Below are 22,772 nucleotides of genomic sequence, written 5' to 3' on the forward strand. Positions count from 1 at the left end.
GTGAGTTTGTTACGGCGGCCACGAGGGCCCCTAAGCGGGGAGCGGGAGGATCAGAGAAGTGTGCTGGGGGGATGCTGGGTGGGAAGGGCTGTAGGTCGCCCTCTGCACCTGCCCCTGCAGTCCTGCCCTTGAGTGTGGACGGGGTAATAACTCCACCAGTCTTCGAGGGTGGGCTGGCCCCTCTCCGGCAACTTCTGCAGAGTGCACTTAATGTCAAGGGGCTGGAACGAAGCTGGGACGGCCCTCCCTGTGTCTTGTGTGCTCTTGGGTCCAAGACTTGGCTGGAGGCCCTGCCTCTTTGCCCAGAAGCTCTGAGCTGCTGCCTTGACCAACTCTTGCTTGTGTTTTTATTTTTCTTCGTTTATTTAAAGAAAAAAATATTTTTTTTGATGTTTATTTTTGAGAGACAGGGAGAGTGAGAGAGAGACAGAGCATGAGCAGGGGAGGGGCAGAGAGAGAAGGAGACACAGAATCCGAAGCAGGCTCCAGGCTCTGAGCCGTCAGCACAGAGCCCGATGTGGGGCTCGAACCCACAAGCCGCGAGATCGTGACCTGAGCTGAAGTCGGACGCACAACCGACTGAGCCACCCAGACGCCCCTGTTCATTTATTTTTTAATGTTTCATTTATTTTTTGAGACAGAGGGAGTGCAAGCAGAAGAGGGGCAGAGAGAGGGGGACAGAGGATCTGAAGAAGGTTTGATGCTGAGAGGGTGACAGCAAGGAGCCCTATGTGGGGGTCGAACTCACAAACCGTGAGATCATGACTTGAGCTGAAGTCAGATGCTCAACCGACTGAGCCACCCAGACGTCCCTCTCTTGTTTTTAGAAACCTGTTTATTTCCTTGTTTGCATTTTTGTTTTTGTTTTCAGCGTTTATTTATTTTGAGAAAGAGAGCGTGTGTGTGCGCACAGGAGGGGCAGAGAGAGAGGGAGAGAGAGACTCCCAAGCAGGCTCCGCACTGTCAGCGCAGAGCCCAACGCGGGGCTCAGACCTACAAACCCTGAGCTCATGACCCGAGCCAGAGTCAAGAGTGGGACGCTCAACCGTCTGAGCCACCCAGGCGCCCCATCCTTGCTTGTATCTTTGACGTGGCCGTTTGGACCGCGTGCCTGCCTATTCCTCTTTTTCTGTTGCAAGGAGCAGGGCAGTCCGCCCCGGTGGGGATTCTGTCCCGTGGGCGTGGGTCTCTCTGGTCTCTTCCGGTGCAGAGTCCTGTGCACAAGTGGGTGGGTTTTTGCTGTGTACCCGGTTCGTTTTGCTTGTGTCTTAGCAGTCCTCTGTCGTGTTAGTTTGTCTGGAAATGTTTTGAAAAATAAATTTGATGTGAATACATATTTGTCTACTGCAGTGAATCTAGACTCTTATGGGTTAATTTTAAGTGAGGCCAGAAATGATTAAAAAATAAACAAATCCCTGATGATTTTGATTAAAAGTTAAAAAAAAAAAATGAGAACAGAGGGAAGTCTCCCATTCCCCGAGTGCCGTGAAGGCGTGGTTGGAGGTCACGGGTGGGAATGGGGAGAAGGGCCCCGGGAGCCCATCTCTCTGGTCAGGCAGTCCCCCAGACTGCCCCGGTGTGGCCCTGCTCTGCGTGTGGTGCAGATGAGGGCGGTGGTGCCGTGACCCGGCCCCCCTGCCCCGTCCTCTCCGGCAGCCCTGTCCGGTGACCGCTCCTCAGACGCGCACGGCGTCAGTCTGGCCCTGCAGGCCCTTCGGGGCACAGCGTGGGTCCCGCTCGGGGCTGGGCCGCACACGGGACCCTGCAGACCTGTGGGTGGGGGGGAGGCCCCGCGCCCGGCCCCGGGAGCGTGGACGGATGTCCCAGGGCAGGGTTTTGTGCTGCACCCCAGATGGGTGGGCCTCGTCGTGACCGCGGCGCTTGGTGCCCGGCCCCTGACGACGCAGCCCGCCTTCGGGCCTCCGCAGCCAGGGGATTACGGACCGGGAGCTGACCGCCACTGCCGCCTCCGGGCCCTGCCCTCCCCGGCTCTCTGGGGACCTGGTGTCCGCAGTGGGACTCGCACGGCTCGGGGCTCTGCGGGAGGGGACAGCAGACAAGATGTGGCGGGGTCAGGAGGCCCGGAGGGAATGGGGCAGCCTGGGTTCTTCCCATTTGTGGGACTTTCATTCTGAGTGCCCCGGTCTTTCTGTTCCCCTGTTCTGACACGCCGTTCCCTCTTCTCCGGGGGTTAGCGTGGAAACTCCGGGGTGCGTGCTGAGGGCTGTCAGCGAACCCAGCTGGTCCGAACGGCGTGCTGTCTTCCTGCAGGTGTGGCGCCTGCACGGCTGGGGAGCGCGCACGCCAGGCACCGAGCCAGCCCTGCCCGCGTTGGCCTCTCCGCGTGGACGGCGGTGCTGAGGGTGGGTCTGTCCCAGGCCCGTGGCTCTGGGTGTGTCGTTCAGGGCAGAGCCCTTTCTGCTTTCACGGCTCCAGACGTTTCTGGGCTCCCGACCGCATCAGCTTTGTTCCCCAGGGTGCCTCCCAGGCTGTTCTTGCGCGTCCTGGGTGCGTCCTGGCCCTGGGGTGCGCCCGCCACCCCTGCTAGCCTGGCCGCCGTCCGCTGGGGCCGGACCGTCTGGACACAGTTCTTCAGTGTGCCGCGTGGCGGCTCTCCCTTGTTCCTGCCTACGCCCGCTGCGGTTTTGAAATGGCCTTTCTTTCAGTGAACGTTTGTGCTGAACCAAAATACAGAATACGGCTCGCTGTCTCTAAGGCTGATGCCCGGAGGAGATGGGCGGCGTTTAGTTCCTGCCTTCCGCACGGGCTCCTCAGCCAGGGGGACTGGGATCGTCAGAGGGCATCGGGCGTGACGTGCATGGAGAGGCAGGGCGGAGGACGGGGTCTTGGAAAGGGGACGGGTCCCTGGGCGCCACTGTGGGCCTCGGAGGCAGGACGCAGAGTCGAGGGTGCCGGTGCGCCCGCTTCTCTCGTTTTCTCGTGAGCCTGTTGGCAGGTGGGGAGGCCGCCCGTCGGCGGGGCCGTCCCTGGTGCTGCTGGGGTGGGGGCCTGGCGCCACCTCCCCTGTTCGGAGAATAGGCTGCCTCCGTGGACCGCAGCCGCCCATCACTCTTCACCCTGGCTGCCGTGGCGTGGAGCGGCCGGTGACGTCTCGGTGGCTGTGTGCTGCGTGTTGTTTGCTTTTTAGAATTATGCCCTCTCTCGGATTAGTTTTCGGTCCCAAAACCAGTCACTAGAGCCGTCGTGGCATTTTAGGTCTCAGCCAAATGTGACTCCGTGAACCGCCCTGACGTTCGGTGGCCGTGACAGGGTCGGTCGGGCCCGGGGGGTGCGCGAGCGGGTCAGCGGGCGCTGCCTGCTGGTGTCCCGTGCCGAGGGAATGTGCCCTCCTCTGTGGAACCTAGCCACTTGGTCAGATTTGCAATGCCTCGTCGTTCGGGCATTTGTGCGATGAAGAAGCACGAAATGTCGCAGGCGGTTTGGGGATGCCTTCTGTGTGCCCACCAGACCCTGCGGCTGCGAGGCCGGCGTTTGCCGGGGGGGCCGGACCCCAGCCCGGAGCCCGTGGGGTGCGGTGTGATTCCCGCAGCAGCGTGGGCACGGGAGGCACCTGCTGCTGGAGGGTGGGGGTGGCCTCAAGCTGGACCTTGAGGGACCGTCACTTCCTTTAGTCCCTTACGAGGTTGTGCGGGTACTCTGTAGTCCCGGCCCGGGGCCAGCCTTCTTGGCAGTGAGGGGGCCCGAATGAGGGCCCGGGTGAGGGAAAGGCGGACAAGAGCACTCCCGGCGGGCACCTGACGGACGGGGACGGACGACCAGACGGAGAGCGCTGGAGGCCAGCGCTGTGACAGGGGTATGCTGGCCCCAGCTGGGGGTGGCCATGTGGGGAGGGGCCGGAGGGGGGCAGAGAAGGTTCCGGTTGTTCCCCGAGGGCAACTGGAAGACCTGGCAGACTTTAAGCTGGGGAGCAAAGCGGACCTCTGACTGGCAGAGCCGAGGCTGGCTGGGGGCAGCTGTAGCTCTCTCTCGGGACAGTGACAGAGGGGAGAGTGTTTCAGGATCTAGGGGGACGTGGAGACAGTCTGAATGCGGGTGGCCTGCTTGAGGGAGGAGGTGAGGTGGCCCTCGGATCCTGGGATAGCCGTTGGTGGAGAGTGAGTCGCAGAAGGAGTTGGTGACCTGGTCCGGAGAAGAAACGGAGCCCTGATCCAGGGCGGTGGGGACGGCGGGCGTCCCAGGGAGGGCGTGAGGGGTTGCAGGAGGCAGGGGCGCTTGTCTGCGTTCCTGCCTGGTTGGCGCTGGGTGTCCAGGGCTGGACACTGAGAAGTGGGTGTGAGGTGTGGCCGTCGGGGCACAGCTGCGCTTTGTGGTGGACCCGCTGATGCGACGTGGGGAGTGTGTGGCCGGGTGGGCGGTGGTGCCCAGAGGCAGCGGTTTGAGAACCCTTCACCTGCGGGTGGGCAGGCAGTGTCGGGAGAGGGCATGGTTTCCGGTCCAGTGGGAGGAAGTGGGGAGTGGAGGTCAGGGACGCACAGAGGAGTCCGGACAGGCTGGCAGGAAAGGGGGTGCGGTGGCGTGGGGGGTGGAGAGAGCAAGGTGGAGGCCAGGTGAGGGCGGGATTGAGGGGAGCAGCCGCGAGGGGACGGGCGGGGAAATGGGGCTCAGTGAGGGCTGCCACACTGCCCTGTCCTGCTGACCCCAGAGCCTTCTCTGTCCTTCTTCCTGTTTCTGATAAACGCACGCTGCTTTTGCTTCGGTGGAAGGATGGTATTGGCTCGGGGCGTGCGACACAATGATTTGACACAGGTGTGTGTGTGCGTGTTGTGAACCCATCACCACAGTCTGTCCTTAACGTTGGTCACCACGCATGGCGGCAGATTGTTTTTCTTGCGATGAGAGCTTTTAAGATTTACTCTCTTGGCAGACTCTTAAAAACTGCGAATAAACTGAGGGTTGATGGGGGGTGGGAGGGAGGGGAGGGGGGTGATGGGCACTGAGGAGGGCACCTGTTGGGATGAGCACTGGGTGTTGTATGGAAACCAATCGGACAATACATTTCACATTAAAAAAAAAAGATTTACTCTCTTAGCAACTTTCGATTATGCGACACGGTGTTATTAACTATAGTCCCTGTGCTGCACGGCATGTCCCCAGGACTACTGATCTTGTCACCAGGAGATGGAACCTTCTGCCCACCTTTCTCCCTTTTCCCCCGCCCCCCCCCCCCCCCCCGGCCCCGCATATCTGACAGCCACCAGCCTGTTCTCTGTACCCATGTGTTCGCATACTGCTTTTCTCTTGTGAAGGAAAATTTTATTGTAAACATGCTCATTTCCAAGATCTGTTTCAAGAGACGTCCACAAAACAGCTTGCTGATTGGCTCAGTAATTGCCCAAGTCCCTGCTGGGTTTTGGGGGCCACAGGGAGCTTGACAGGAGACAAGTCTCTGTCCCTTTCTCAGGGGACAGAGTGGAGTGGGGTGGCACGGTCGTTGGTGGTGGGACAGCACAGGAGATGCTCTGGTCTGGGTCTGTGGGGCCGCGTGTTCTGCCGTTCCCTCCACGGGACGGAGGGTTTCAGATTGTGCTGCGGGGGCGGAGGGACATTGTTGCTGCTGTGTTAATGGTGCTTCCTACATTTTCCTCGGAAGCCCTCTAAAGTTAATATCCTTGGAAAACTTGCTTCTTCTGAATATTTTATAAACCTGGGGAGCATCACTGTGTGTTAGGATGAGTCTGATGGTAAATCAGTTGCTAATTTAGTTCGTATTTCAGAAAGCTGCTGGTGAGCGCAGTGGGGGCACTGAGCCACGAGCGGGGAGCCGGCGGCCTGACCTGCCTGTTGACTTTACACGTCTGCGCCCCAGGAAGCATTTTGCCCTAAATGCAGTCGTAGGATTTGTCGTTCACTTTCTGGCGCTTAGGACATTTCTTTCCTCTCATGCTTCACTGGCTCAGGGCCATTTTCACCCACTGCTTTTTAAATTTTTTAAAATATATTTTTAACGTTTGTTTATTTTTGAGAGAGAGAGAGCGCGCAAGAGAGAGAGAGAGAGTGAGCATGAACGGGGCAGGGGCAGAGAGAGAGGGAGAGAGAGAATCCCAAGCAGGCTCCCCGCCGACAGGACAGAGCCCGACACGGGACTCGAACTCACGAACTACGAGATCATGACCTGAGCCGAAGTCCGATGCTTCACCGACTGAGCCACGCAGGCGCCGCCCACCCACTGCTGTTTAACCATTCTGGCCCTGTTCTGTCTGTTTTGTTTCACAGCCGAGGCCTTGGTGTAGGGGTCCACATTGAACCAGAAAGCTGTTTGCCAGGAGGCGCAGGAGAATCACCTTTTTGTCAAGACCTGGAGGCCTCGCGGCATGCCTCCTTCCTCCCTGACTTCTGCCCTGGGACTCTGGGCTCGTTTACCTCTTACCTGTGCTCTACAGTTGTCTGCCATCGAGGCAGGAACGGGCGCGGGCTGTCACCGGCTCCCTGGCATCTTTCTAGCACCAGCGTCGGGCCGGACAGTGTTCGCTGAGTGGCTCGAGTGAAGTGTGCTCTCGACGTGAAGACTGGGCCCGAGCACCTGGCTGTCCACAAGCGGGCCCCGGACTGCCCTCGATTCTGGTTTTTGTTAAACCCTCCCTGAACCGCGTGGTAAAGGCGGAGAGGCTGAGTCCTGGGGAGCCTGCACTGATGCCAGGGGCCCCGTCTCTTCTCTGGGCCTCCCCCTTCTGACCAGTGTCCCCAGCCTGCCCTCACCTGTGACCGCCTCCGACGAGAGGCGCCCCTCGCTGCCAGCTCCTGCCTGCGGCGAACCTCGGCTTCACCCCGTCTTCCTCGCCTGCCTTCCCCTGCCTGGTGGCTTCCGGCGGTGGCTTCCGTGCCTCATGCAGGAGGCTGTGTTGGGAACTCGGGGGCTGTTGGGGCGCGGGTCCCCTTCGGGCCGCCCTCCCCGGCATCTCTCCACCCGTGTCTGGGCCGTCTCTCTCACCTGGATGGGAGCCTCGGTCAGGCCACAGGGTTGGACTCCGTGACACTACGTTCGTTCTGTTTTTCCATTTGAGCATCCTTCCTGGCCGCTGGGTTGTGTGGTCATCGGGATTCATGCCCATCCGCCCAGAAAATACAGCTGTGGCTCCTGCTGTTGTCTGCTGGTCACAGGTCCACCCTTCTTAAGTCTCACTGTCTTAGTCTGGGGGTGACGCGTGGTGTCGTTTTCCCCCGAAGCCGTGGCAACGTTTGGTTCTGTGGTGGTAGCCTTGCGAGCCTGCGTTGTTCGGGCCTGTTCGGAGGTCTGTGGGTGACGCTGTAGGCCGGGGACCCGTGCGGGATCAGGCCTCCCCCGCGGCACAGCCACCTTCCTGGACATCCGGTCCGGGTGGAGGGCCCCTCTGGTTCTTCCCTGCCCTCCTGCCCCCCTCCCTCCATGTGGCATCTCCACGGAGATCTCATCGGCACGTCCTGTATTTCCCCCGCTTGAAGTGCACAACGCAGTGTTTTTCGTCTGTTTACGGAGTACGGCCACCGCCGCCGTGAACTTGAGAGTGTGAGCTGCACGCGCGCGGGAGCCCCTCACTCACTAGCAGCGACGCCCCCTCCCTCCCCCCCCAGCCCCTGGCAGCCATGGGCTACTTGTTTCTGTAGATGTGCTTCTTCTGGACGTTTCTTGCGTTTGGAATCGTGTGAGGTGCGGCCCTCTGTGACTGGCCTCCTTCACGGAGCGCGTTTTCGGGGCCCGTCCACGTTGGAGTGTGTGCGTGTGTCCGCGCTACACGCCTTTTGGTCACTTGATGGTGCCCCATCGTGTGGGGGCGGCCCCGTGTGAGCCCGGCGCTTGCCCGATGACGGGCATTTGGAGTGCTTCTGCGTTCTGGCTGCCACCAAGAGGACAGTCACAAACAGTACTTCCTTTGTGCCCACGGACGTTTTCATTTCTCTGGGCTGCATTCCTCGGAGCGGAAACACAGGGTCACGCGGCAACTGACCTTGGAGGACCCCAGGCCTGTCCTCAGAGCGGCCGCCCCACTGTGTCCTCTCGGCAGCGCGGGAGGTTCAGAGCCTTCCCGTTCTTGCCAACGCTTGTGTCCCCTCCCTAATTTTTGCCAGCCTTCTGGGGTGACACGGTCTCCCACTGTGGTTTCGGTTTCCGTTTCTCTGACGACTAAAGCTGTGGTGCTTTCTTTTGAAAGGCTTCTGTGCATCGTGCAACCAGAACAGGGGTGGCCGGGCGGGCCCGGGGCTGGCCAGGAACGCGTCCCTGAGGAGCACTCCACCTTCTGGCCCTCTGGGTGGCAGAGACGGAGCTCCTGGCAGCTTCGCGGGGAGCACGCCAGGCCCGCCATCCGGTGTGAGGAATAAGCTGTTACACGTATAGAGTTGAAGCCACTGGATTCTGTCCCTGGACCCAGCTCCTCTCTCCACTCACCCCTACCCACTGTCACTATCCTGAATTTGTTTTCCTTGCGTGCAGTAGGAGTTTTGACCACTCGTACACGTATCCAAAACGAGTTTCATTTTCCGTTTTTAAAACTTTGTATAAACGGGGCGCCTGGGTGGCTCAGTCGGGTAAGCGTCCGACTCCAGCTCAGGTCACGATCTCGTGGTTTGTGAGTTGAGACCCCGCGCCGGGCTCTGTGCCGACAGCTCGGAGCCTGGAGCCCCCTCTGCCCCTCGTCCGCTTGAGCTCTCTCTGTCTCTCTCAAAGAGAGATAAACATTAAAAAACCACGTTCTGTAAATGATGTCATACTGTCTCTATTCAAGTTACTCTTCAGTGGTATGTTTATGAAGCTTACCAACCTGATGCTTGTAGTTCTTCCTGTCTGTTGTGGCTGGTACTCCTGTTAAGTGTATATGTTCCCGTTTGCTTATTCGTCACTCAATTGATCATGGACATCTAGGGTTTTCTTAAATTTTTCTTTTCTTTGTAGTATCACCGATGTTGTGGAATCTGTCTCCCATGTCCTTAGGCCAGGGTTTCCCACGGTGTGTACCTGGGAGTGCCATTGTCGTGTGGACCTGCTTTCCTCAGGAATCTCTAGGGTCCTCTCTACAGCAGCGAATTACTGTAGTGTTTCAGAGCAGTGCGGTTTATTAAAAAGTTTGTTGGTTAACATATTTTTTAAAGAACAATTTCATTATGTGAAATGAGGTGGGTATGTTAGCTGCTATTTTTTCTTTTAAAATGGTTTTAGCCGAAGCCTGTTTTTCTTTTTAGCTACGCAAGAGCAGATAAAAATGCAATTTTAATAAGATAAAAAGTGATGCCTTTTAATCTGAGCCTGAACTTTGTTGGAACATTTTCTGCTCACTAAGCACGAGTGGGGTGCCCGTGCAGAATTCACGTGTGTGCGCTGTCCCGGGAGGGGAGGGGCCCGAGGTGTGCGGTAAAGGGCAGGACTTGGTGGAAACGACGTGCTCGCGGTAGGCCGAGACCACTGCCTGCTGGCTGTGAGCTGTGTGCGCGTGTTGAGACATGGGGAGTGGTTCAGGGGAACAAAGTAGATTGAGGGTACTGGTGGGTGCGGTCTGTGGATCACTCTGTGGCACTCAGGCCGCTGTCATCCATGGCCGGCCTCTTTTTTACATGTTCTTAGGTCTGGGACGAGGGAGCTAGAGCTCAGCAGTTACTGGGTTAGCACTGTGCCGGCTTGTCCTTATTGGACCTAGGACTTGAACCCAGGTCCTTTGATTCTAAGACTGGAGACTGACTTTCTTTCTTCTTTCTTTCTTTCTTTCTTTCTTTCTTTCTTTCTTTCTTTCTTTCTTTTTATTTATTTTTGAGAGAGAGAGAGAGGGCAAGTGAGTATGCACCGGAGGGGCAGAGTGGGGGGGGGAGAGAGAATCCCAAGCAGGCTCCATGCTGGTGTGGGGTTTGATCTCATGAACTGTGAGATCGTGACCTGAGCCGAGATCAAGAGTTGGATGCTTACCAGCCTGAGCCACCCAGGAGCCCCAAAATTGGAGACTTTGTACCAAGGTCAGGGAGGCCTCCAGGATATTTCAGGAAAGGGACCATGACCGTGACAGAGAGGTTGTGTTTAATCCAGTCAGGCTGATAGGTTTCCTTGAAAAGGAGCCCACGGGTTCTGTCAGGGATCAGGGTCAGGAGTTCATTCAGCCCAGTCACAGTGGGGATGGCTTGTCTCTGTTCCATGGTGTCTCGGGTGTCACCGGGAAGGTCCAGCGGCTGGGAGGGAAATCAGAAGAAGGCTGGTCACTCATGTGTGTCGCGGTTGATGCTGGCCATCTGCTGGGACCTCACCTCAAGCCGTTGGCTCTGGTGCTTACATGTGGGCTCCCCCTGTGGCAAGTCTGGGCTTCTTCAGAGCATGGTGTCTGGGTTCCGGGAGAGAACCCGAGAGAACCAGCTGGAAGCTGTGTTGCCTTTCAAAAAGTTGATATGTTTATTCAGATTCACATATAATGTCGTTCACCAGTTTAAATTCACATGGGACAGGGGCGCCTGGGTGGCTTAGTCGGTTAAGTGTCCGACTTCGGCTCAGGTCATGACCTCGCGGTTCGTGGGTTTGAGCCCCGCGTCGGGCTCTGTGCTGACAGCTCGGAACTGGGAGACTGAATCGGATTCTGTGTCTCCCTCTCTCTCTCTCTCTCTCTCTCTGCCCCTCCCCCACTCATGTGCGCGCACGCGCGCTCTCTCTCTCTCTCTCTCTCTCTCCCTCCCTCTGTCTCTCTCTGTCAAAAATAAACATTTAAAAAATTAAAAAAAATTCACAAAAATTCACATGGGACACCACTCACTCATTTGAAGGGTGAGATTCAGTGGTGTTGCGGTGTATCCAGAGACTTCCCGTAACCATCGCCACTGTCAATATCAGAGTGTTTATCGCCTCAAAAAGAAACCCTGTCCTCTTTGGCTGTCACCCCAACTGCCCATCCCTCACCCCAAGCAACCACTAACCTGCCTTCTGTCTCCATAGATTTCCATTCTAGATGTGTCGTACAACTGGGGTCATGTAAGAGGTGTTTTATACGACTGGCTTCTGGCACTTAGCGTAGTGTTTTCAACGTTCTTCCTGTAGCGTCGGCACTCATTTCATAACCGAATACTATTCCGTCGAACAATGTTCCGGTTCACCACGTGTTTGTTCTCATAGAACATTATAAAGGCCAATTCACTTTTTTATCTTTGTAAGTAAGCTTCAAGGTTCTTAAGAGTTTGTAGTGCTGTGTGCTTCTCTTTGCCTGCCCGGGACTCCCCGTAATGCCCGTCACAAGGTGGTAGCTTTCGAATGTTTATTAAATTCTGCCGAAAAATTTTAGGATATAAAAGGGAAGGATAAAAAAAATTGTTTTCAGTGTTTAATTATTTTTGAGAGAGAGACGGAGAGACAGCACAAGCAGGAGAGGGGCAGAGAGAGAGGGAGACACAGAATCCGAAGCAGGCTCCAGGCTCCGAGCCGTCAGCGCAGGGCCCGATGTGGGCTCGAACTCACAGACTGTGAGATGGTGACCTGAGCCCAAGTCGGACGCCCCACCGACTGAGCCCCCTAGGCGCCCCTTTGAAAAGGGAATATTTTATGTAATTGAAGTGCTGTGCCACAGGCACAGGAGTGGAGGAACGGATGGACGGCTGGAAAAATGACCCAGTATAAATGCCGCATTTCGAAGATGGCGTCCTCAAACCAGTGGTGAAAAAAAGGATAGGTTTTTGACAAATTGCATCGGAACAGTTGATTATTTTTTTAAAAAAGTTTTCTTACACAGTACGTAGCAAAATAAAAGAAATTCTAGGTGGCTGAAAACTTAAGGGTAAGAAATGAAACCACAGAAGTGTGGAATGAGGATACGGTGGAATACTTAGCCGGCTCGGTAGGTCTGGTGGCTGAACGTTCCTGTGCTTCCTAATTCCTAAACCCGTGGGAAGCCCTGACCCCCAGAGTGAGGGTGTTAGGAGGCGGGGCCTTTGGGGGGTGAGGAGGTCCTGAGGGTGCAGGTGTCCCCCGCCCACCGTGGTGGGATTAGGGCCTTTATAAAAGACACCCCAGGGACCTCCCCTGCCCCGTCCCCTGCCCCTTCGCCTGTGCCCGCGTGGCCAGCCGCCTGCCGGGTGAGGACACGGTGAGGTGGCACCTTCTGCAGCCCGGAAGTGCTTTGATCTTGGACTTCCGGCCTCCAGAACCGTGAGGAATAAATGCCTTTGCTTATAAGCTGCTGCCCCATGTGTGGTGTGTTTGTTAGGGTTGCAATGGGCTGAGACAGTGGGGGTGGGCCTTTGTTTTTAATCTTAGAGTGTGTGAGCGAGGAAAAGAGGTCGGGGGCTGGGGGGGAGAGAGAGAGAGAGAGAGAGAGAGAGAGAAAGAGATTGAGAATCCCAAGCAGGCTCCACACTCGTCATGGAGCCCAACACGGGGCTCGATCCCACGACCCTGGGATCATGACCCGAGCTGAAATCAAGAGTCAGCCTCTCAACCACCTGAGCCCCCCGTGCCCCTGGGGTGGGCCTTTTGGGGTATAGTCGTCAGAGCAGAGCCCTGGGTAAAGCATGAAAGTGAGGTTGACTTACCAACGTAGACCTTTGAGCTTCCACAAACCAGGCAGACAGATTTGTCACCTTGTCTGTCACCATTCTGTTCTACGTTCTGGCTTTCTCTTGCTGCTGTGACAGACTACCACAAACCCACTGGCTTATAATACCCACGAATTATCTTACGGTTCTGGAGGTCAGAAGTCTGACCTGGGGTTGGTGGGATAAAAGGAAGGTGTTGGCAGGGCTTTCTGGAGGTTCCAGGGAGAAGGCGTTTCCTTACTCTCTCCAGCTTCTAGAGGCTTCCCACGAGCCTTGGCTCGTGGCCCCCTTTCTCCATCTTCACAGCCAGCAGTGTAGCCTTGATCTGAGCATTCTTCATGGCCTCACTCCCTCTCAGAGGGCGGGAAGGCTTTTAAGGACTCGCGATCGGATCGGGCCCTCCTGCCTCGCCCAGGCTACACCCAACATTTATGTGTTTGATTGCGTGTGCAGAGCCCCCTGTGCCGTGTGAGGGGACACATTCACAGGTTCTGGGATTACGATGTCTTTAGGGGCCACTGTTCTGCCAGCCACACTGCCTGAATGACAAGAAATCCTCTGTTTCCAAAAAGGTTTTCAGGGTGCAGTAAGAAGAGGGTGAACACCCCCTTAGAACGACGGACGAAGGGCCCGAGTAGGCGGTTTACTGAATGGAGTAGCACAGTCGAACAAAAGTGTTTCAAAATTGTTTAACCTTCCGAATGACTGAGGGGACACACAGGCAGCGTTGGGAGTACTTTTCTCCCATAAAATCAGCAGTGATTTGGTTGTGCCCCCGGCTGCCGTGTGGACAGTACGCATCACAGTGGGCAGCGCGTCGGTTACGACGCAGTTACGTGGTGGGACAGCGAGGTTAAAGGTGATGCTGTCCAGGGAGGTGGAGGGGGCGTGGGTCACCTGGTGCCCATTCTGCTGTTACCACTTTCAAAACCTTTCAAACGTTGGAAGTAATTACAGGTTTACAAGGAGTGGCAGAGAAATTTGTGCCCCTCTCATCATGTTTTTGAATCTGATACGGAGCGTGTATGTTTTTGCACGTATCAAAGGTCAATATGAGGTCATACGTAAGGTCAATAAATATAAGGTCAATAAATGCATTTACGTAAATTGAAAGGTAACGACACGGGGAAGGGTCATGGCATGTTGCTCAGTGAAAAAGGTAGGGTTGCATTCTGTCTTTAAAAATGAAAACGTTCTTCTGTGCGTGAAACGCCCCGGCGTCTGCCTTTGTTTTCGAGTGCGCGCACCGCCGACCGGCTCCTGTGTCAGTGTTACTGTGGTTGTCTCTTGTGGGCGGACGGTGACAGGAGGTTTCCCTGCTAGCGGCTGGAAGAGCGGGCTCTGTTTGTTTCATGCAAGTGGGAGCCGAGGGGGGCGGACGGGTGGACTGCGCTCTCTCATCTCCCTGTTCGGCCGCGTTCCGGGCTGGTCCCGCATCTCGAGGCTGTTTCTCGCCGTGGCACGAAGGCCGAGGAACCTCGAGGCCTCCCGCCTGAGCTCCAGCCGGGAAGAGAGGGAACAGCTGCGGGCCAGGGGCGTGCGCTGTGAAACCAGGCGGGGCTGTGCTACCTCTGACTCACCTGCGCTGGGTCGTCTGGCCTTCCTGGCTGGAAGCCCCCCCAGCCCAGGAGGGCGGGGTGTGGGTCGGGCTGCTCGGCTGACCACCCTGCTTGCCTGCCATTTTCCAAGTTTATTCTGATGAGCCGAGGAGTTTTGCAATAAGACTATTTTGTCTTTAAAAGACTATGTTTTTTAATTAAAAACATTTTTTTTAATGTTTGTTTTTGAAAGAAAGAGACAGAGTGTGAGCAGGGGAGGGACAGAGAGAGGGGGAGACACAGAATCTGAAGCAGGTCCAGGCTTTGAGCTGTCAGCACAGAGCCCGATGTGGGGCTCGAACTCACAGACCGTGAGATCGTGACCTGGGCTGAAGTCGGACGCTCAACCAACTGAGCCTCCCAGGCGCCCCTAAAAAACTACGTTTATCTTCTCTTTGTAAGTCTGCGTTTTGTCTTCAGACAGAGTGGTACCAGGTGAGAATTTCCAGATGGGCATTCGGTCATCAGGGCTAAGTCCTGCCGGTGGCACCCGGCCGGAGAGCAGAGGCTGCCGGAGCTTTGGGAGTAGCCCCCAGCCCTCCGTGGCCTCGTCACCGGTGCTGCCTGGGGCCCCGGGCCGAGGCCCATTTGCAGGGCGGGCTGAATACCCCGTTGTTTGTGCGTGTGGGCTTGTGTGGCACCATTCATCCCTCCCGGACGGGCCCTTGGGACCCGTGGCAGCTGATGGAGAGTTGCTGCCCTCAGGCTCGTATGTGGGTTGCTGGGAACTGGTCCTTTTCCTGAGTCAGTGGTGGGCTCCTGGGGAAGCGGAAGAGAAGCTGATCGGTCTCCCTTCTCTTTTTTAAACAGCATCCAGCATGTGTATGGCGCCCAGCACCCCCCCTTCGACCCACTGTTACATGGCACGTAAGTGAGGCCTGGACTCAGGCTGCTTTAGGCACGCTCTTGGGCTCCCTGGGATTCCTGAGGGGGAGGCGAGCGGTCTCCCCTTCCGCAGACACGTGTCGAGGCCTCGCACGGCCCGTCCTCTGGAGGAAGGCAGACTTGGAAGCTGGCCCGAGGTGGGGGAGCCTGTGCGGGAGAGCCTGGGGCTGGCACCCCCTGAGCTAGTGGGGGAGGGCCTGGCTCACGGCGGTGGGTTTACTTCCTCGCCCTTGGCCGCACTCTGCGTGGTCACCCGGGGCCTGCTGTGCCCCTGGGTCTGGGCTCTGCCCCAGAGGCACGCGAGAGGCATTGTGGCCCCGCAGGACCGCGCTGTCCTTGTTTAAGGACCTTGTGGAAGCTGTGCTCTCTCCAGGTCCGCGTACCAGAGGCCTGTGTTCTGTGGACAGCCCCCCTGGGAGGTTTGCAGGCACCGGCCAGCGGGAGGTTTGGGGAGCAGGTCTGAGTGTCCTTACTGTGCATTGCTGCGTTTGCTCCCAAATCGGTTCCGTACGAGGGCTGAGGCTGCTCAGCGTGACTGGCCCTCGAAAGCCTCTCCTTCCTGCCGCTAAATCCTTACGAGTCTTCTTCTGGATGCTTCTTTGGATCGTGTTTGCTTTTACCCTCGGCTTTACCCTCAGCTCAGCTGAAGTGGAACCCTCACGTGTGCGCTGTCCCACCGGGGAGCTCCTTCCTGACGGGATCTGGGGGGGATCCTCTCGGGCCTCCGGGAGGACAAGCAAAGACCTGCCTTTACTTCGCAGCCTGCTCAAGGCCACGCCCAAGGTGCCCACCACACCGGTGAAGGCCAGGAGGACCAGCACCTTCCAGGAGTTTGAGAGCAACACCAGCGACGCCTGGGACGCCAGTGAAGACGACGATGAGCTCCTGGCCATGGCAGCCGAGAGCCTGAACACCGAGGTGGTCATGGAGACGGCCAACCGCGTCCTGCGCAACCACAGCCAGCGGCAGGAGCGCCGCAGGCCGCCCGAGCCTCCCGCGGTGCCGAGCGGTGACCTCCGGCTGGTGAAGTCCGTCAGCGAGAGCCACACGTCCTGTCCTGCAGGTGGGATGGGGGCACCGAGCAGACGGGGTGCGTTTCTGAGAGAGAAGGGGCCGGAGTCCTCTCCCTGTGGGAGATTAGGCGGGTTCCGTTCTGGGTGCGGCGGGAGCTCCCTGAGTGCCCGCGGTGGACTTTTCTTTGCCCTCCCAGCTGAGCGCTTCTCTCCTCCAAGTGCGGGGGCCAGCTTTTGTGGCTTTTGTGGCTGGTCGTGGGAGACATGGCTAGTGCAAGGCCCCGGGGGACCCCGTCTCCCTCCTAAGTGCACCCCGGTTGTTCCGGGGGTGACATTTCCAGCCGAGGGGCCAGGCTGCTTGCACGTTCAGAGCCTGCACCTCTATCGGCAGCTTCCAGCGATCCCCTGCCCCGGGTCAGGTACACATGGGGGTGGGGCTGGGGCGGGGTCCGGGGTTTGGAGTGGTGAGTTCAGGTTATAAACTGAAGGATGGGATCAGCGTGTGTCTGGTACCCTGTGCCTGGCTCTCCGTGGCCTTTCTCGAGATTGCTGTTGTTACTGTGGTTCTTTTTGTTTTCGGGGGCCTGTGATGTAAGACAGCAGGTATTTGACGAGCTTCTGGGATGGGTCAGGCACCGCTCTCAGGGCTTGGGGGCCCCCAGGGGAGTCCTTGCCCTGGAGCATGTTCTGGCGGGGGGTGGGGGGGACGGACAGCGACCTACGCATGATCGGCAAGGAGGCACGGAGTGTGCGGGGAGGTGACAAGAGCCAAAGGTCAAAGTAGAGGCGGGGCTCGGTCGTGAGAGCAGGCAGGACCCTGGGGCGGAATCACAGGTGAGGCCTCGGGGCGCCTTTCTGAGAAGGTGAAGGAGGGAGGCGTGGGCACCTGCAGCAGAGGGGCCAGTGCGGCCACACCGTCGCTGGCTCCCCCTCCCAGGCTTGTCCCCGTATGCTGGTGAGGGCGGCCTCAGGTTTCCCTTCCGGCACACCCGGAGCTGGTGTCCGTACCTGGCCTGTCTTCAGAACCCCTTCCCACAGGTTGATTAACTTTTGAGATGCCACAAGTCTCCTTAGGTGAGAGTGTGGTGAGCAGTTTGCATATTGGAATCTAAACTATTTTTTTCTAAAATAGAGTGAACTTCAAAGCATTTGAGCCTGAACATGAAAGTCCGGGTAGGGGTTCCACAAGTGGGTTGGGACTCCCTGTGACCGATGGACCGTCCCTGTGCACCCTCAGCCTGCGTGCATTGACCGGCTCCTGCATGCACACCACCCCCCCATGCGCACCACCCCCCCGTGCGCACTGACCGCCCCCTACGTGCTGACCACCCCCTGCGCTGACTGCCCCCCCACGAACCCCCCCTGCACTGACCGCCCCCGCACTGACCACCTCTTGCATTGACTACCCCCTGCACTGACTGCCCCCTACGTGCTGACCACCCTCTGCACTGACCTCCCCTGCGTGCTGACCGCCCCCCACACTAACCGCCCCTGCACTAACCGCCCCTGCACTAACTGTCCCTACACTGACCACCCCCTGCACTGACCGCCTCCTGCACTGACTGCCTCCTACGTGCTGACCACCCCCTGCGCTGACTGCCCCCTGCCTTCTGACCGTCCCCCTGCGCACCCTCAGCCTACGCACCTCTTCCTGTTGGCAGGCACCCCGTGCTCCTCTGCCCTTTGCTGTGCTGATGCGAGCCATTGAGGCATCTTCTTACGTCTCAGGGGCCTGGGTAGAGCCTCTGTAATACCCGCCGTCCGAGCAGTTGCTGGAGGGGGCCTCAGCACCCCAGAGATGTGGGGCCGGTGTTGGTCAGTGGGGTGGCTGTAGCGAGAATCCCATAGACCAGATGGAGTATGAACAGAGTTGGATCCTGGCGAAGGCCCTCTTTGGGTGCGGACGGCGGTATTCCCACGTGGGGGGGGACCAGAGGGGGAGACCCACTGTCTCGTGACTCTTACGAGAGCGCTACTGCCACCGTGAGAACCCCAGCCTCCTGACCTCCTCTAAACCCGATCACCTCCCAGAGGCCCTTCTTCCTAACACCATCCCGTCGGGGGGCAGGACTTCAACGTACGAACTTCGGGGGGCAGGGCATTCAGCCTGTGGCCACGTGCACGGTTGGGTCCAGCCAGGGTGGGGGGCCTTGGTGTGGCCGCCTCCTGTAAAAGCCAGGTGGAGGGTGCTCCTGGTGGCTCGTGCTGGGGGAGGGGGCCGATAACTGCAACTGCCCCCTGCCTCCCCCTGCCTCCCCCTGCCTCCCCCTGCCTGGGAGTGCAACGTCTTTCCTTTGTCTGCTCTGGGTGAGCACCTCCGTGTCACGATAGCAGCCGGCATTCGTGGACTGTCCGCCATGGCCATGTGGCAAGGCCTGTGGCGGGCCCTCATCATGGGCGGACCCCGGCAGACTCTGCAGGTGCTCTAGGAGCGAGTTTACGGGGGAGGCATGGAGAAGTCACACGGCTTGCCCGGAGTGGCGGTCTGCGTGGTGTGGCACAGGGCTCAGACTCCCGGCGTCTGACTCCAGGGCCTGCCGCCAGCCGCCGGCCTCACTGCCTAGGGCGGGGCCTGTCCACCGGCGAGTCCAGCCCCAGGGGACTTTGCTGGTTGTGGCATCTGGGGCAGGGAGTGGGTGCTCCTGGCGTGGAGTGGGCGGAGACCAGGGCTGGCTGCCCCCCCCCCCAGCCCCCCCCACCCATGCGCAGTGCCGAGGTGGCCCCTTAGGGAGCTGACCCCCCCCCCCCGGGGGGCTGGCAGTGGCGGGCAGAACCCACGGGCCCGTGTTCAGTCCCCTTGGCGGCCCGTTTGTCGTCGGGATGGCTCACTCCGTGTCCGTGCCAGGATGGACACGTCAGTGCTCTTTCCTGCTCGACCGGGCCCGGCGCGGAGGTGTCGACTGGCACCTGGTGGGAGTCTAGTGGGGAGACGCGCGGAGGTGAGTCTTTCACCCCCGCGAGCGGGACGGGGCCTCAGAGCGGTGGATGGGACCCAGAAGCCCCCGGGTGTAGAAGTCCCAGGTTTGTCTTGTTGGGGAGGGCGTGTCATGGAAGGTTTCAGAGAGGAGGTGAGATCCGTAGGGTTTCCGGGAGGGTGAGGCTCCGGGCTCGGGCGGGGAGGTGCCGGCTCGGCTGGCTTCCCTGTGGGGTCACGTCCGTCTTCGCGCTTCATCTGCATGCTTTGCGGGTTCCCCAGAGGGCAGGGACCTCGTCCCACTCCCTCTGCTTCCCCTTGCTGTACCGCGTCATTCCACGAATGTTGCTGAGGCACCGGGGCTGTCCTCGGGGCCTGGTGACCACGTGCTGTCCCTGCCTCCACACCCCGCCCCACCCTCGTCCCTGCATGGGCCACGCGGCCGCTGTTCAGGTGAGGGACCTGTGAATTCCGCGTGACGAGAGTGCGCGTGGCGCGGTGCCGTGCCATTGGGAAAGCCCGGGACGCTGCATTCCACAGGGCACGGTCTGCTTGGAGCGCTGCTTGTCCTTGCCACGGCCAGCGTTCGTGTCGGGCGCCCGTGCCTTTACGGCGCGTCACTGTGGGGCGCGCACGTCACCTGCTCAGTGTCTGCCCCTGAGAGACGGCGGCCTGAAAATTCAGCGCTGTGCCGCGTGGCGCTCTCAGGCTGGCCTTCCCGGTGCCCGTTCTTTACCTCTAGACCGTGCTGCCTTCCTGAGCAAACACCTGAGAGATCTAGACCTGCAGTCAGGTGCGCTTGCTTGATTTAGGCTGCCGCTGGCTTCGTGGCAAGGTGCGTGTCTGCCGGGAAGGGGGCACGGCCAGGTGAGGTCTGTGTCGGTCGCTGACCGTGACTGAGCTGCGAGCGGGTAGTGGGTGGGCACTGACTGGTGAAGGTTAGACCCACTCTGAGGGGCCCCGGAGGGGGGAGGCTGACGTGATTTCCACTCACAGTAGCAGGGAGACCTGGCTGTCGGCCTTCCGGCTTCCTGGGGGGACCTGCTGTCGCTGTGCCTTCCAGACCCCACCTGCCCCATCGTAGAGTGACCAGATGTGTGCTCCGTGCAGGAGTCAGTGTCCTCACGTATCCTCGATGTGGGGCTTGAACTGAAGAACCGTGAGATCGTGACCTGAGCCGAAATCAAGAACCGGACACTTAACCGACCGAGCCACCCAGGTGGCCCTCGTCACGTGTCCTCATAAATCGCACTGATCCTGTCCGATCGCAGAGGAGTGAGATCAGCACGCTTAGTTCTGCGATAGAAGGGGGACTGTTCTTTCTGCCCGTTGTTTTTCCTAAAGAATCATGACACGTGGCTCGGTGATAGATTCTGAGGGTGGTGGTGTTGCGGGGGGGGGGGGGGGGGTCTTAACATCCCGCCACTACCCTCCCCGTTCCCTCCCCCTGCAGAGCCCTCCCCGAGGTGGGCCAGCGGGACGCTTCCTGCAGGTGAGGGGCCGGGAGGTGCTCTCACCACGACGCCCACTTCTGTAGGCTTTTCTGGAAGCCTGACTGGGCCGGACTCTGCCCAGAGGCCGTGGGCCGCCTTGCTGCCCCGTGGCCCGAGGGTTTCTGTGTGAAGCCTTCCCCATCTGGGTTTTTAGGGTGACGGGTCCGCTCTGCCGACGGGAGGGACGGTGGGGGTCCTCCAGCCGCTGCCAACAGCCAGCACGCACGCTTCACGTGTCTGTCCCTGGCCCCGTTTCATTTCCTGGAGCTTATTTATCCCTCTGCTTTAAATCTCATTTTTGGAAGGTGTGAACCCTCGATGGTATTTCGACCTGGGGGTGTGCGCCCGTCACTGCCATTTGCTCGTGGGCCCCTGTTGGTCCCGGTGGCTCTTTGTGAGTGGCCTGTTGGGCCTTGGGCTCTCTCCTGTGGCTGTTCCCGGTCTTGGCTTGCTGGGTTTCGTGCACTGTTTCACCTCGGTCCTGTGCGTCCAGTCGCGGGGTCGCTGGGCCTTCGCGCGTGGAGGTAGGTCCTCTGGGTGAGGGCCGGGCAGGCCCACAGCCGCTGCCCCTCTCCTACGTGCGGTGGGCTCTTGCTTCCTGAGCTTTCTCTCGGTGAGGGTCCCTGCCCCACCTCCCCCATGGGGCGTGGGGAGATCCGGGAATCCTCAGTGCCTTTGTGGGCCTTGTTCCCCTCCACGTGTGACTCGGTGGTTTCCTTCCGTGCTCAGGCCCGGGGGACCCTCATCCTTGCTCGGTGTCAACAGGTCCTCGGGCGGTGTCGCCTGGTACGCCTGGCAGGCCTGCTTTGGAGGACCCTGACCGTCGGTCTGCCCTGAGGCGGGTTTTCTGGGCATCACCATTTTGCCTTTGCGTGGGGCATGTCTGTGTTACCGGTGAGGTGGCCGGGCTTCGTGGGTGTCCTCTAGTTTCATTTCATTGCCCAAGAAACCCGGGTCTGCACTGCCCGGTGACGGGAGGAAGGGACAGCAGTGACACAGTGGCGCTCACCGAGGGAAAGTGGCACAGGTGGGGCCTTCTTCATGGGGAATGGCCGCTGGGGCGTCCGGGAGGCCGTCCTTACCCCCTGCGCGCACACACTCTCTCTCTCTCTCTCTATCTCTGCAGAAAGTGCCAGTGACACCGCCCCTTTGCAGAGGTCCCAGTCTCTGCCGCACTCAGTGACCGTCGCACTTGGCGGGACGTCAGACCCCAGCACCCTCAGCAGCTCAGCGTTAAGTGAAAGAGAGGCCTCCCGGCTCGACAAGTTCAAGCAACTTCTGGCCGGTCCCAACACGGACCTCGGTAAGTCTGCCGCTGGTGGAGGGCGCGTGGCTGTGCCGCGTTCTGGGGTTACCTCGTGAGGGCGTCTGTTTGTGTTGTCCTGCCAGCGAGTCCCGAGGAGGAGAGTCGTTTGTCCTTGTGCTTTACTTTAGACGCGTTTCGGTAACTTGCTCCCAGCGCGGTTGATCTGGGATTTTCTGTCCTTTCTCCTTTGTGCCCCTGTGGAGCTCCTTCGGCTTTTGGAGCCGCTCTCGTTTGCTCCGCAGGACCAGCCAGATTGACGTCCCCGCTCTTCATAGGGTTCATGGGGCGCAGGGCTGGTGACCGGTGTCGTGACTGCTGCTGACTTCGCACCTTCCTCTGGGGGCTCAGGGTCGGTGTGGTGTGTGATAGGCCGTGAGTGCTTGCGGGGGGGGTGGGGGGGGAGGGAAGGAGGAGCCAAGGCAGGGCTTGGGGGGCAGGCCAGCAGGGGACAGTGCAGTCCCAGCCTGGTTCCCGGGGGCCATGGGAGCCGCGTGGGGGCCATGGGAGCCGCACGGGCTCTGAGGCACGTGCTTGCCTTGAAACCTCTCTGCTGGAGTTCACTTGCCTGCCGCCTGCGAGCTTTCCTTTGTACGTCTCGGCTCTGTAGAGTGTCCCTCCGCGGGGGGCGTCTCGCTGGATGCGGGCGCTCTCCGGAAGGCGGGATGTGGCCGCCGTTATGAGATGGCTCATAGCTGGGCAGGTGCCAGGGTGGCTGGCCCCGGGGCTGGCGCGCCGAGGCGGTCGGCGTCCCACTCGGCCAGCAGGTGGCGCACGAGGCACGCGGCTGGGCTGCAGGGCCTGGGGGAGGCCGGGTGGGCGGAGCCTGGAAGCTGAGCGGCCCTGTCCACCAAGGTGCTCCCCTCTGCGTGCAGAAGGGTTGTTCCCCTGCACACAGAAGGGTTGTGTGCTCATTCTGTTGATGGCTTTGTGCGTGCACGTGTCACACATTCACGCAGCACCGAAGAACGCGCGGCGGAATGCCCGCCTCCCCCCACCTCTGCCTGCCGACTTCTGGGCGTCGTCTTCCAGACACGGTGGAGGCACGTGATGTTTTACACTTGCTCTTTTCACGTGATT

The 22,772-nt window shown here is 59.2% G+C and overlaps 1 protein-coding gene across 1 annotated transcript in view; it reads left to right on the forward strand.

The window, feature by feature from the left end:
* Positions 1-22,772, forward strand: part of TBC1D22A (TBC1 domain family member 22A) — a 324,584-nt gene that overhangs the window by 6,414 nt on the left and 295,398 nt on the right. Inside the window, exons 2-4 of the mRNA XM_047866047.1 lie at positions 14,895-14,951; positions 15,731-16,032; positions 21,516-21,692. Of these exons, the coding sequence (XP_047722003.1) occupies positions 14,895-14,951; positions 15,731-16,032; positions 21,516-21,692 (536 nt within the window). The remainder of the gene's footprint in view (positions 1-14,894; positions 14,952-15,730; positions 16,033-21,515; positions 21,693-22,772) is intronic.

Source organism: Prionailurus viverrinus, chromosome B4 (genome assembly GCF_022837055.1).
Source record: "Prionailurus viverrinus isolate Anna chromosome B4, UM_Priviv_1.0, whole genome shotgun sequence".
Lineage (NCBI taxonomy): Eukaryota > Metazoa > Chordata > Mammalia > Carnivora > Felidae > Prionailurus > Prionailurus viverrinus.